Genomic DNA, 13901 nt, shown 5'->3' on the forward strand with positions numbered 1-13901 from the left:
ACAGAATAATACATTATTGTTCACATCCACTTATCGCTCTTCTTACATTTATTATTAGTAATATTCTTTCCTCTAGGATAACTCCGCCCCTCTTCCCTCTTGCTGTCCATTTTTACCATTAACCATCTACACAGACCACTGTATCGTACACGTGTGTTGTGAAAACACTGGCCACAGCATTGCGTCATCAATTGCCAGCAGCCACACACACAACAAAAAAAAAGAAATCTATTAATGTAGGCAGGCAAACTGATGAGGGCTGTCCATAAAAACAAGAGGATTAGCGGTGATGCTAGCCGGATGACATTACACTGTAGGAGGCAGCGCACACTTACTGCTTGGAGACGGGCGGCAGTTGCTTAGCAAAGAGACGGAGAGGGTGTACATTCAGGGAGCAGAAAAAGGAGGGAACCGAAACGCCAGGAAATCGGAGGAAACACTGAGCGGGGGAGAAAAAAAAAGAAAAAGAGGGAACAGCATGAATGATGAGCTAAAACCAGTAGATAAAATCAGCTGACTGTCCCTGTGTTTAGCACAGGTTGATTCTAAGGGAAAAGGAGAGAGGAGGAGGAGGAAGGAGTGGGAGGGGGAGCTGTACCATCACAGCTGAATGTATAATCAGCAGCTGCTGCTGCTGTCATGTGAGCAATAGCAGAGGGAGGGAGGGAGGCAGAGAGAGAGAGACATAGACTGGAGGCACCTTGTTCAGTTAGCGTAATATTCTGGCTGAAGGTGGATAGAACCATGGAGACTTGACAGCATCATGAGAGGCAAGCTTTTGGTGCTGCCGCCTCACCCAGGACAGACTGGCACAGGCAGGTCGTAGCGTGGCAGCCTCGGCTTCTTCGTCCCCCTGTGTTGCTGCTGCAGCTCTCGTATATTTTTAGCATGTCAAGCACAGTCATGGCTGTGGCTGGTTTTTTTAATAGTGTGTGCATTTTGCTCTGCCGGCATCTTCTTCTCTTCCACCCTACCTCCCCTGATTTCTTGACACTCTCGTTTTCACATGCTGTAACGGCAGCCTTTTTCTCTGGAAGCCACTGATCTGGTAAGCAAGCAGCAGACTGGACACCCGTTTGATGTTGACATGATGTGCTTTGCTGTCTCATTTTGCATATGTCATGCATGTCAGCGCTGTCATTGCACGATGTGGTCTTCAGGTTTTACATTATTGTAATTCATTCTTAGTGTTGCCGTGTGGTTGACTGTCGGCTCTGTGTTGGTGACTCAAACGTGTAGACTGAAGAAATGGCTGATGCACTGTGCCTGCGGTACCTGTTAGATTGAGTACTCGAGTTGGCATCCAGCTGGCATCTCGGCGAAGCCTCGCCCCGTCTTCGTCCTGCATGCCAGATGCCATTAGTGTGATAAAGGCCAGCGACCTCTGAACTCTCTTGCACACTCCTGCTTAAAAAGGGAGGGACAAAAAGCCTGGCACTGATTTGCTGTGGCACAAACGTAGCTTTATGTAAGATTGTAATTTGACACCAGGTAGCAGGGTCAAAGTCCTCGTACCTTTTTACACGTCTTTTTGCTTGTTGTGTGAACAGTGTGTTAGGAGTAGCAGAGAGACGTAGTGAGGCTAACACGCCTGTAGAACGCTTTAGCTTAAATGTGTATTTAATGAGAATGATTTTAGTAGTACTTGTAGTGAAATAGTGTCGGCTACCAAACCCGTGGATGATAACCATGCAGGCTAAATATAGCACTTTTCTATGAGGGATGGGCGACCTGTCTGTCTGAGGTTACAGTCCATCAGTCTGAGGTGGGAAAATTAAGACACTGGTTACCTGTCATCATCTATGTCGTTTCTTTACTGTACATTGTCGTGTTGTTACGTTTGTTCAAATGTGTTCAGTTTTAGCTCCTCCATTGCCTTATCCTACGTGTATTGATTGTTATGCAACCGTTGCTGAAAATGTCACAATGAAGGCTAACTATTGAATGTAGTACAAATAAACAACATTCCAAATATTGCTTGAAGTACCATCTCTCTTTTGGAGAGAAATAGTCTCTTCATTGGCTTATATGGAGTACTATCATCTGCAACAATGAACATTACCATGAGAAGTCTAAATAAGGAGCAGATGAAGACCACTGACACCTCTGAACTGCTAACGCCTCCGCTCGCTCTGCAACATGCACTGCCCACACTCGTGCATCCAGTTGCAATTGTAATATCACGCTTGACTTCTCTGTAAGCATCTAGTAGCACACTGTTGAATGTTACACACACTTGCCAATGCAGCTTGTATTGTATCTATTGTAACACTGCTATGTTGCTCTCTCTCTAGGCCTACTCCCAGGATGCCTACCTCCGTTGCCGCAGCAGCTACAGTGGAAACGCCTGTCACATTCCTGAGCCACCCCCGGTATGCTACCCCAGAGTAGACTGTAAGCCTACGGGCATGGCCCAGGCGACAGACGCGGCAGGGCAGGTCTGCCGTGGGCCAACATCACCTCCTGATCATGGGTACCGCAAGGAGATCACAGTGCCCCCGTCCCCGCCGCCTGCTCAATCATATCCAAAAAGCCAGATGGCAGTGTGCATGCGCAACGACAGCGTGCGGACCGTGGTGGTTCCTCCTGACTCAGCCCAAATGGGGCGCATGGGTCCATCACATAGGATAGATTACATGGACCCTGTCTTTGTCAGAGGAAGGCCTGGGTCACTGGCCCAGTATCCTCACCCTCGAAAGGCCGATGTCTATCCCAGTGGTCCAGGAATGGTCCCATATGGAGGTCAGGCACCTCACTACCCAGGCAACAATCAAAACATTGATTGGCGCACTTACCAAACGTACAGGGAGTACATTGACAACAAAGGAATCCATTCCCACGCCAGTCGGACTATTCAGGAGAGACTGGACAATTTGCGAGCATCCAATCAGACCACCTTTGGCGCTACTTATCACATTCCCCGGGGAGACTGGGGCCCTAAGGGGATACGACGGAGGAGTACCTCCCATGAAAGGTCATACCAAGGACCTCCACCCCACTTTCAGATTGCCCCACGCAGTGCTTCGCAGGACCGGTTGAGCGGTGCAGAGAGAATGGGCCAGGCCAGGAACTGGCCGCCTCGAAGCGTGTCGCAAGATGGCCTGATGCACAAAGCGCGGGCACACTCCACAGACTATGTTGACCCTGCAGAGCTGGCTCGGCCCAATGAGAGGAGAGGAGGGTATGGAAGGGCAGACCAAGGTATGAGGCCCAGCAGACAGTCTGTCCCCAGACACGCCATGCTCCACAGACCTTCCGCTGGATACAGCGGTGGCATGAGGGGGGCACCCAACCCTTCTCTTTACTCTAAAGGACCAGATTCTCTTCAGACCCGCTCCTCGCCCATGCTCTTGGACAGACACTCGCACTACGTAAAGAGCACAAGTGCGGAACATTCTCTTATTGACCAAAGAGTTGCAGTCAAAGGAAAACATGCAGCCCACAGTATCCAACAAGGCCAGAGCAGGATCCGGGCTGAAATCATGCAGGCTATTGAGGCAGGTAGAGACGCAACATTGGTAGAGCACAGGTCTTCTTCATGCTCCACCCCAAAACACAAGCCTCAGAGGCCTAGCATCCTCAAACCCCCCCATCCAGACTCCCAGAGTCAGGTCAATGGGCGAAGCCCCGCGGAGAGCGGCGTCATTCTAAGGGAGAAAGTCCTCCCTGGAAAGACCCCCAGCCCTTTGCGGCACCACTCCTACATCCTGGCCGTAAACGACGACGGACCGGATTCCACGGCGGATGTGGCGGCGTGCTGGCTTCCCAACGACGCGCGTCGAGAGATACGCATACGCCGCCTTGGGGAACAATGCCACACATCCTGCTCCAGCAACCTGGACGAGTCTCTGGACTCCATCCCGTTCATCGGTAAGAGAATCGTCAGCTGTGAGCCTTGCCGCCCAAAGTTGCCGTGGCAACGGCAGCAGGCAGTAGTAACGTGAGGCCGACCGGCAGCGCCGATCGTGTAGTTAAAAGGGCTTCCACCGTAGATGATGGAAAACTGACTGTGGAGCCTGCAGACAGCTATAGTTTCATTGTTAATCTGATTCAGAGTGTTAGTGGTGTGTGTAGAGACAGTGCCGGGAAGATGTTCACAGAAAAACTCATCTTCCTGGGAAGATATTAATCAGGTTTTGTGGCGTTCAGTGAGGTTTTGTGGTATATTTGGCTTAACTGGGGCAGAGTGAGGGATGGTTTAAGCCTTTTGGAATATATTGAATTTCTCCTCCTTAATATATTGTTTTCTCTCTTGAGGATGGATTGCATTGTGGTTCAGTAGTCCCATAATGCATTTCCTGGTGATTGAATAGTGGTCGTCAGAGTTTTGAAAGGAAGCTTTCACTTTTTTTTTAGGAGAATGTTTTGCTTTTTGCTGCTTTGTGTCAGCTTTTGGAAATGGCACCAAACACATTTCTAAATCTACTTTACTGTCGAGATGTTCCTCGTATTCAGTCTTGTTTTAGAGAAATGTTAGTAATTGTTTCAGCAATGGGAAAGAATAATCTGTAGGATTTATTAGCATGTTTAGTGGTTTTCCTTGATGAGAATATAGTTTATTGATTGTGGCAAGACTGAGTGCAGATGGAGGACCTTTTTGAAATCTCATGTCAGATTGAAAATGTATACAATATTTTATTTTCAGATATATATATATATAGTCTGTCTCCATATATATTATATGTTTTATGTTTGTTTGGATGTCTGTCTGTCTTCCTGTGTTTCTTTGATCACACATTGTTTAGTAAAATGGAAAAGTGAGGACTCTGTGAGCGTGGACATGCTGTTATTCACTGTTCATTGTGGCGGTTTGTTTTGAGGTCTTAGTGTAACTTCTGTATGATTAGGCTGCTGCTTCAGAGAAATGACCTGTTCCTGATAGTGAAAAAGAAACAAAAATAGAAAGACTGCAGTCAGCGTATCTCTCGATGGTGGTTTTAACTTAAGTAAACTGTCTCTGATAGCTGATCTACTTTTTTCCTTTTGCAAGGACATCAAGGAAACGTGATGTACTTTTCAGGTTTACTGTATGGATGAACTAGGTCACAGGCAGCGACAAGTTGGTTTCTGAGTTACAGTTAAATTAAGGTCTTTAGAAGCAGTGCAGTGAAAAATACATCTAGCATTTGGTGCCAAATACTTAAAAATTCCTACTGCGAAACCTGTAAAACTAAGAGTTGTTTCTTAATGTTTTGTCCACACCATTGAGTTAGGTAGAGGGGGTCGGCTGGAGGGATTGTAAATGATAAGTAACCCACAGTACAGAGTAATCTGTGAGGTCACTACACAAACACTGTTTGGCGTACCAACAGTGTCTCCGCAGTCCCTTTTAGTGGTTCATGTAATGTCGGCCGGCCAGGTGCAGGTGCAGACAAAGCAGGCAGTGACAGTGATGATGCCGCAACACCACCGTTCTGGGACTGGTGCCCCAGCCCGGGAGAACAGAGCCCATATTGTGTAAGCTGCTGGGCCTCCATCAATGGCCTGTTTGAAAGGCCACTGGTCCAGGCCTCAGTCATGAGGGGCAATTTAGTCCAATTGCCAAATCCACCTTTTTTTGTTTTAGCTAATCTACAGGCAGTTCATATATCTTTTAACTTCTTCTATAGGTGGTAATGCCAGGTATCTTCCACTCTATTTTGCAGTGTAACTGGAATTTGGTCGTTACTACCTTCCTTTGAATTAATTTGATAGCTATGCAGTAAAATGTTGGACACAGTTTTTGACACCTAGTTTAGTAGCTGCGCGTGAGAGTCTTTTGGAGGAAGACTCTTCGTGATGACAAACAGCTTGGTTGCTAATAAACCTGAGTTCTGTTCTTTATTGCTGCATTCGTGCCGCATATTCAGAAGTTCTATAGAGTGTAGTAAAAGAGATTGGTCATCTTACGTTTTGGAGAGAGGAGACTTTGAAGTTACTAAATAATAAGCAGGACCTTATGGTAGCCAAGCAGACCTAGTTGGGGAGATGGTGACATCCTTTTTCCCTTTGCCCCGTTGCAAAGTTGGGTACAGGCTGGAACTAGGACAGTTGCTTTTAAATTTAGCTCCAAAAGCCCCTCGGCTGCAGAGAGCAGCTTTGTTCTCTGAGCGGTTTCAGGCTAGAAGTGCCAGGAGTGGGCGGTAGTACTCAAGTGTTAGGATCTTCCCTGTCCCTCAAGAAACATGTCAGAAGATGATCTGTTCCGACTCTCAGCTGTGGTGTGGCACGGAAGCCATGGGAGTCGCAGAAGGACTGTTTTAAATGTTTCCTAAACCCCCCACAGATGATCGCTAACAAAGTTGTCTTTGATATGCACGATGCATAGTCCGCGATCCTGCGTTCTTTCAGTCATAGACATAATGTGGAAATATAGAGCAGAAATACTGTATATCCAGTTAAATATGTGACACAAGCTGTATTTCATTGTCTTAGATGAGCCAATCAGCCCCAGTGTGGACCGGAACGCCGCTCCTATTCCACCCTCAGCTGTGATATCTGTTGCACCATCCATAGCTACGGGTCCCTCCAGTCCGGGCTCACCGTGCCCTCCCATTCGCCGTCAGCTGTCACATGACCAAGGTAAACGGCATCGGGTCGGTTGGGTGATGGATATGTCGGTCAAGGCTTGGCTTTACAGAACAAATGACTCCGATTTTAGGTTGTTTTATTTTTTTATCACGAAAATTGTCTAAATGAAATTCAAAAAGATCTAAATTGTCATTTATTGAATTTCTTTCATTCGATTAATCGCTTTAGCTTTTGACATTTTGGGTGTAGTGTTAAGTTGCTCTTTAAAGTAATTTATTTACGCACTTAAAACATATTTTTGTTATGAATATAATATATATAACTTATAACTGGGGTTATAAATGACAAATATCATAATTTCCCTGTATAGAGTCCCTGAGAAGTGCTTTGCTGGAGTCTGATGCAACCAGCAAAACAGAGCGGTCCAAATCCTGCGACGAGGGTCTGGATAACTACCAGGAGGAGGGAAGACGGTGAGCGCATACCAGGATTCGGTTAATGCTTCATTTATTCTCATTTGTGTTGGGTCACAGATCCGTCTGACCTGGTCTCTGACTTGAAATCTGCATTTCTTTGTTATCTTCTTCAGGAGATCTTCCAGTAAGAATATGCCCAGTCTCAGGGGCCTGAGGAAGGTGAGCAACTATAGGGTTACTTACAACATGCAAGACTTTCCTATGTTGTTACACAACGTTTGACTTTTGTCTAGAATAACCAGATACCAATATATAAACAAGTGTGTGAATAGAAATCCATCTGTGATGGCACCAAAGATAAATCGCATTTAAGTAAGGCTGTACTTTTCCACAAAGAGAACAGAAACCGCAAGAGAAGTGGGATCCAGTTTTGTTATGCCCATAACTGAGGAAGTAAATACTGTAACAGACTGGACAATCGGATTGCTATTCCAATGCCAAATCAACCTTTTAGCAAATATACATGTGGACAAATCTTACTGTAAAATAAGTTCAAATATGGAGCTTGTAGGTTAACACATTTAGCTCTTTTTTTAATTATTGTTGGTTATTGTCAGACATGCTTTCTCAATTTCCCCTCACTGGCTTCCTTGGGAAGTGTTTTGAGAGACACACATGTTTTAGATATTTCTCTGTCCCAGTGATCATGTAACTGTGACGTCACCAGTTTGATTTGCCTAGCGATCCCGTTTCATGACATCTCCCTCTCTCCCTTTCCCCCCGTGGTATCTGTCACACTTTACTCTTCGGTAATAATGCCCAGAAATAAAAATGTCATGAATTCCCATTTGCAGACTCTGGATGGACATAAATCTTCTGGTGATTCCGGATCTCGAAGGGATTCTTCTTCAGACGTCTTTGCCGATTCTTCCAAAGAAGGGTTGCTCAATTTTAGGCAACTCAGTACAGATAAAAATAAGGTATGCCTGTACACTCCTGCCTTCATTTAACAATATATCACTAATGTTTGGATGTCTAAGTATTTCTCCCTTTCTGTCTCTCTTGTCTCATCATCTCTGTAGCGTGTTGGTGGAGGAATGAGATCTTGGAAACCGATGTACGCTGTTTTACAAGGTCACACTCTAACCCTCTACAAAGACAGGAAGGATGCACTGTCTCACGCTTCGACGCCGTCTGACGAGGATCCACTGCGCATCAGCATCAAGGCCTGTCTGATTGACATCTCCTATAGCGACACGAGACGCAAGAATGTGCTGCGACTCACCACCTCAGACTATTGCGAGTATTTGTTCCAGGCAGAAGGGAGGGAAGACATGCTGTGTTGGATCAGAGTCATTCAGGAAAACAGTAACCCGGATGAAGAGGTGTGTTTGAGCATGACTCATACTGTGTAGCCAAATCAAGGTTATTACCAAACGATGATCTCACTTCCAGCTAAAATGATGTCAGAAGGCCTAAAGTTCCAACATGACAGGGACATCGTCAATCCACCCAGTGAAATCTCATCAGGGCAGAGCATAGCACTGGTTGTTGACTGTAACAGGAAAAAGCATGCAACCAGACTTCATTATAGTTTTGAAAGAAACCCACACAACAAAGCGAACCAAAGTCTGCCCCTGAATAAAATACAATGATGTGAGATGGAGAGGATTAAAGCTTTTATTATAACGCCTAACAAAAGATAAATAAGGTGTCATTGGAAACTCGTTTGACCTGGGTAGAACAAAAAAAAGCGCAGGTGGCACTTCCAGGGGCGTGTGTGGGAAATGTCAGACCGAGCCAATCCGTTAGCTGCCTTTCAGCAAGACCTCGTTAACTGATGCCTCCTGGCAAGAACTGAGATTGAGATCTGGCAGCACATGATGAGGCAGGGTTGGAAATGTTTTTGGGAAAAGTAGGGAGAATTAAGTGTACATATTGTGATACTTGTTAACTGCCCCTATTATCAGCTTTAGACCCTTTTGACCACAGATCAAAACATTAAGTCTGTATTGCAGAAAATATGCATGTCAGTCATCCAGAAGGCCCGCTATGGAAATGATTTAGTTGGATTTATAAGCAACATCAAGTGATTAACAATTGTTCACTCATATTATAAATGTAAATTAACCGGCATTTCACTTATTTATTTTTTTCAAGTTTGAACTTTCTTCGTGACTTTATTTCTGCTGTCATTACAGAATGCTGCTGTAACAAGTCAGGACCTGATCAGTCGAAAGATCAAGGAATACAACATGATGAGGTATTCAGGACTCCACATTGCCCCCTGGGGCTCAGCCACAGTACTCCGAACACACAACAGTCCGACCGACTGTTAATATTTGTGTGTTTTTGTGCCATTTGTCTGGATCAGCACGCCCAGCAGCAGGTCTGAACCGTCCCCCAAAAGTTCCCGCCAGTCCCTCAGTATCAAACAAGCCTTCCTGGGAGGTAAAACAGAAGGCAAGACCCACAGCCCTCATTCGCCCAAAACAGGAGAGGACAGGAGGGCGCTGAGAGGTAAAGACACATCGCTCTATTTAGTGTGCTCAGAGGGCATGTCTCATCTCAGATGCTCTTAATTTATTTTGCATATATTTGCGTTTGCCCCGTCAGATGACTCCAGCCCACCGCGGGACAGAGCTGCTTGGAAAATTGGCATTGCGGGGATCATGAGGAAGCCCTTTGAAAAAAAGACTCCAGCCGGGGTCACGTTCGGGGTGCGGCTCGATGACTGTCCACCCGCACAAACCAACAGGGTGAGTCTCAATCGCTCTTCATGTGTTTTGAGAGGAACTGCTTCTTCAGTTAAATATTTTATATAAAGCAGGTTGAATCCACACATATGAAATATTTATGTTGCACCAACGCCGTCAACCAAGTCATTCTTGCGAGGGTAGCACACTTGCTGGCTGTTGTAGACACTGATGTGTACGGCACAAAACGGCATGCAAACAGTTTGTAGGTTTTTGTTCAATGTTCAGATTCAACGTAATTCTAACGTCTTCCTGTCACGTGTTGTGCAGTTTGTTCCTCTGATCGTGGAGGTGTGCTGTAAGGTGGTGGAGGAGAGAGGCCTGGAGTACACAGGAATCTACCGCGTGCCGGGGAACAACGCCTCCATCTCCAGCATGCAGGAGGAGCTCAACAGCAAAGGCATGACTGACATCGACGTCGAGGACGACGTGAGTGACTGACAGTCGGGTTGCACAGTACAGTGCGCCTCCTTTACTTTATCTTTTAGCAGCGACAGATCTGCGCCGTAAGCTTTTAATGTAACACTCTCCCTATCGTTCGCTTGTCTGCAGAAATGGCGGGACCTCAATGTCATCAGTAGTTTACTTAAGTCCTTCTTCCGAAAACTTCCAGATCCGCTGTTTACAAACGGTGAGTCATGACCAAAGACTTACACACTGGATTATCTGTGTAATTCTTCCTTTTGCAATTCTAAGTGAAGGTTTTCCTGCTCTGTTCACAGAAAAGTACGGTGATTTTATTGAAGCCAACAGAACAGAAGAGTCGGTGGAGAGATTAAAGGAGCTCAAGAGGCTGGTGAGTGAAATACCTAATATGAGAAGCGTTCATTTGAATATCATTAAATTGAGCATACGATTAATCCCCAAACTCTGACCCTTTTTTTCTTTTTGTCAATTCTTGCAGACACAAGAATTACCTGATCATCACTTTGAAACTCTGAAATTCCTTTGTGCTCACCTCAAGAAGGTTTCTGACAACTGTGAAAAAAACAAGGTACGGCAGTGAACAGGATGTGTCAGTGTTAATTTCATTAGGTAACCCCCCTCCCCCCCTCCCCCTCCCCCTCCCCTCCTCCGATCCTTCCTACATCCACTGCGCCGTTGAGGATTATTTCATTAAACCTGATTTGTCCCAACCTCATCCGCTTAGATGGAGCCTCGTAACCTGGCGATCGTGTTCGGTCCTACGCTGGTCCGAACCTCTGAGGACAACATGGCCAACATGGTCAACCACATGCCAGACCAGTGCAAGATAGTGGAGAACCTGATCCAGCAATACGACTGGTTCTTCACCGACGACGGGGATGAAGACCCCGTTGTATGTGGACATTCTTTCTTCTTCTTCTTCGTTTGTTATTGGTTTATCAGGGATAAACAATTCTTACCATTGATAACTTTTACTTTTATGCTGTTTATTTTATACATAGGGGTGTTTAAAGTTGCACCAATCAACATCTTGTATGAGAAATGGCTCAAACGACTATGTTGGTGGAGACCAGAACAGGGTCAATACAATCAATTCACCTTTTCAGTCAATCATCTAATACAGCTTTGGATAAAACGCAACTCGTGTCTTTTTTTCTCCTACTTGTGTGTTGTGGTCAGTCTCTAATCATCTCTCTGCTTTCTCTTCTATTCTTGTTCAAACTGTGTCACTCCCTCCATGTGCGGCCGCAGACCACAGCTGAGCAGGAAAGCACAGTGCAGTCTCAGCCTGTGCCCAATATCGACCACCTGCTCTCCAACATCGGGCGGACCACAGCTTCACCGGGCGAAGTCTCAGGTAAGCCCGAGAGCGTTACCTCTTAGGAGCAGCGCGCTACAGCATCACCGCAGCAAAGATCCCATCGTGGCAGCAATAATGTATTTCATTGATATTGTTCCAGTAGATTCAAGTTTTACAATATCTGTGCAGTAGATCCATTCTAAGATTTAAATGTTAAGAGTGTGTTTAAACAATGAACGTCATGCCTATTGTCCATCATTTTGAATGCTTTGAGCAAAAATAAGTCTTCCAAGTTTTATTTATGTTTCATTCATTTTCTTAATTATTACACTTTGTGTTTTAATCATTTGGGAAACGTTTTTAAATACCTTACAGTACGTTGAGTCTATTTTATTCATTTGTTTTTTAATTGTTTTGCTGTTGACGGTTTTTTTTGCCCAAAGAGATTTTTTTGTTTTTGTTCATTTCTTTGCTTTACTCTTTATTTCCTCTCGCTCGAGTCCTTTTTTTTTCTCCCTGTGCTTTACCTGTGTTGAGACGACGACTCCTTTTCTTTCAGTTCTTTTCTTCCCCTCCTCCTCGTCTCTCACACAAATCCCGGCATGTTCTTTCCCAAAGAAAATCCTAACAAACAAAAAAAAGAAACGATGGAAGTTTTAACCCTTCTGACCTTTGCCCTTCTGTGTGTAGTGTGTTGTTTCTCTCCCTTATTCCTGTCCAGCACTCACACATAACCCAATCTTGACACAGGCCAAGTGGGCGGCGTCTATCACTCGATGATGTCACTGATGGACTCTGTTATGTCAGTGATGGACAGCTGGGACTGTAGGAAGAAGGACGAGTGTTGTGCCCAGTGTAGCTGCCTAGTCTGCAGAAACCCGCAGCTCTTTTAAAATTGGGGCGAAAGGAGGAAAAAAGATAAAAAAGAAAGAAAGAGAAGTCGATGTTTGTCATTTTTCCTGTGGTGTGCACGTCTCATATATTAAACCAATACCCTAACTTGAGGGGATACAGAGCGATGCTGCTGTACTTTCTCTGAAAGCCCTTCTGCTGTCTCTTGTTGTCTCTAAAGCTGATCGCAAGGACAAGTAGCATGGTACGGTCAACCTCAGGTTCTCTCCCGGTCATGTGGCATACTCTGTCATGATGTCTGAGGGTGGGGTCGTAGTGGTGGGACTGAGCTGGATGTTCCCCAGCACACATGTGTTTACACTCAAACAAACCCCCCCCCACACACACACACACACACACACGCACACACAACAGAGATGTAGTGACTTGTTGATGCAGAGGCACACATGCAGTCATATGGCAGTGGTCGGGTCACCAAGCATGTAGATGTAGTGGTATTTGCCACGACAGGTAGTTGTTTTTTTTATTATTTTGTTCCAGGTGCTTCCTCTTGTGTCTTTTCGTTTTGATTTGTTGTCTGTGATGTCCTTATTTCAAAATCTTTGTCTCCATGCAACCACGGACAGATATTGCCACATACCTCCTCGTCTCCTACTGCTACACAAAAGCACAACACCGGCATCAATCACTAACATGTCCCCCACACACGGTCTCCTCTGCTAACCCTGCGCTGCACGCCGAACACGCACAATTTGAACCGTTCCGTTCCTGTAACCATTTGGCCGAAAAAAAAAAAAAAAGCGCTAGTAGTCTGCTTATCCTTGTCAGCTGCGGTTTGCGTGTTTCCTCCTTTTGCAAAGGGAGACAAAGTTTTGTGAACTCTTTTTTGATTTGCCTTTTTATGTTGTTGAGAAGACTGCCAGGTTACATGTTAACGGGCACCGCTGGGAGTTAATGTAGCTCGGAGTAAGAACAATCTCTCCGCTATACCAAGGCTTGCCTGTGCCATCTGTATCGACCACGACACACACTCACTGATCTGTTCAGCTCAGGCCCCTTACGTCAGAGCAAACTCATCGCTCCCTCTCGTCTGTGATGTCTTTTGAGTTGGGGAACAGAATGCCGTCCGCTGGTTGGTGGCTACGTGTGATGCTCTTGTGACTGGCGTGTTTGTCCGTGATGTGCCGTCGTTCCATCGATACATGAGCATGAGCTGCTTTTTGTGTCTTGGTTTACCGCTGGGTCCTCACTCTTTCTTCTCACCCCTCATCTCAGAGCTCTTCTGCCGCTTTATCCACGTATCCATATATACTGCTTTGTGTGGTTACTCGTCCTCCTGTCTCTCTCTCTGAGCCGAAAGTGTGTCGTCTGCTTCTCATTCAGCTGCTCATTGTCCTCATCGTGTCTGTCACGTTCTCTCTGAACAAACGTTTAATCTGCCCTTTCTCTCTCTTTATCTCGTTCACTGTTTTTTTAGCAAGTCAGAGGGTTGGCAGGCTTTTTCTAATGGCTCTCTTCTCTTTGATACAGATTCAGCATGTAGTGACTCCTCCAAATCAAAGGTAATGTCTTCCCCTTATTTAATTAAATTCTCTCTTTTTTTTTTATATTGCTGAGTCGTGTCTTGATGAGTCTTGTTTC

At 45.4% G+C, this 13901-nt stretch overlaps 1 protein-coding gene across 2 annotated transcripts in view; it reads left to right on the forward strand.

Annotated features, from left to right (window-relative positions):
* Positions 1–13901, forward strand: part of arhgap21b (Rho GTPase activating protein 21b) — a 33151-nt gene that overhangs the window by 15970 nt on the left and 3280 nt on the right. For both annotated transcript variants that reach the window (XM_079173144.1, XM_079173145.1), the window contains exons 8-23: positions 2295–3870; positions 6415–6561; positions 6881–6983; positions 7100–7145; positions 7781–7906; positions 8009–8311; positions 9128–9189; positions 9301–9446; positions 9543–9685; positions 9953–10111; positions 10235–10313; positions 10405–10478; positions 10587–10676; positions 10833–11000; positions 11360–11465; positions 13791–13822. In XM_079173144.1, the coding sequence (XP_079029270.1) occupies positions 2295–3870; positions 6415–6561; positions 6881–6983; positions 7100–7145; positions 7781–7906; positions 8009–8311; positions 9128–9189; positions 9301–9446; positions 9543–9685; positions 9953–10111; positions 10235–10313; positions 10405–10478; positions 10587–10676; positions 10833–11000; positions 11360–11465; positions 13791–13822 (3360 nt within the window). The remainder of the gene's footprint in view (positions 1–2294; positions 3871–6414; positions 6562–6880; positions 6984–7099; positions 7146–7780; positions 7907–8008; positions 8312–9127; positions 9190–9300; positions 9447–9542; positions 9686–9952; positions 10112–10234; positions 10314–10404; positions 10479–10586; positions 10677–10832; positions 11001–11359; positions 11466–13790; positions 13823–13901) is intronic.

This window comes from Pholis gunnellus (assembly GCF_910591455.1).
Source record: "Pholis gunnellus genome assembly, chromosome: 14".
NCBI lineage: Eukaryota > Metazoa > Chordata > Actinopteri > Perciformes > Pholidae > Pholis > Pholis gunnellus.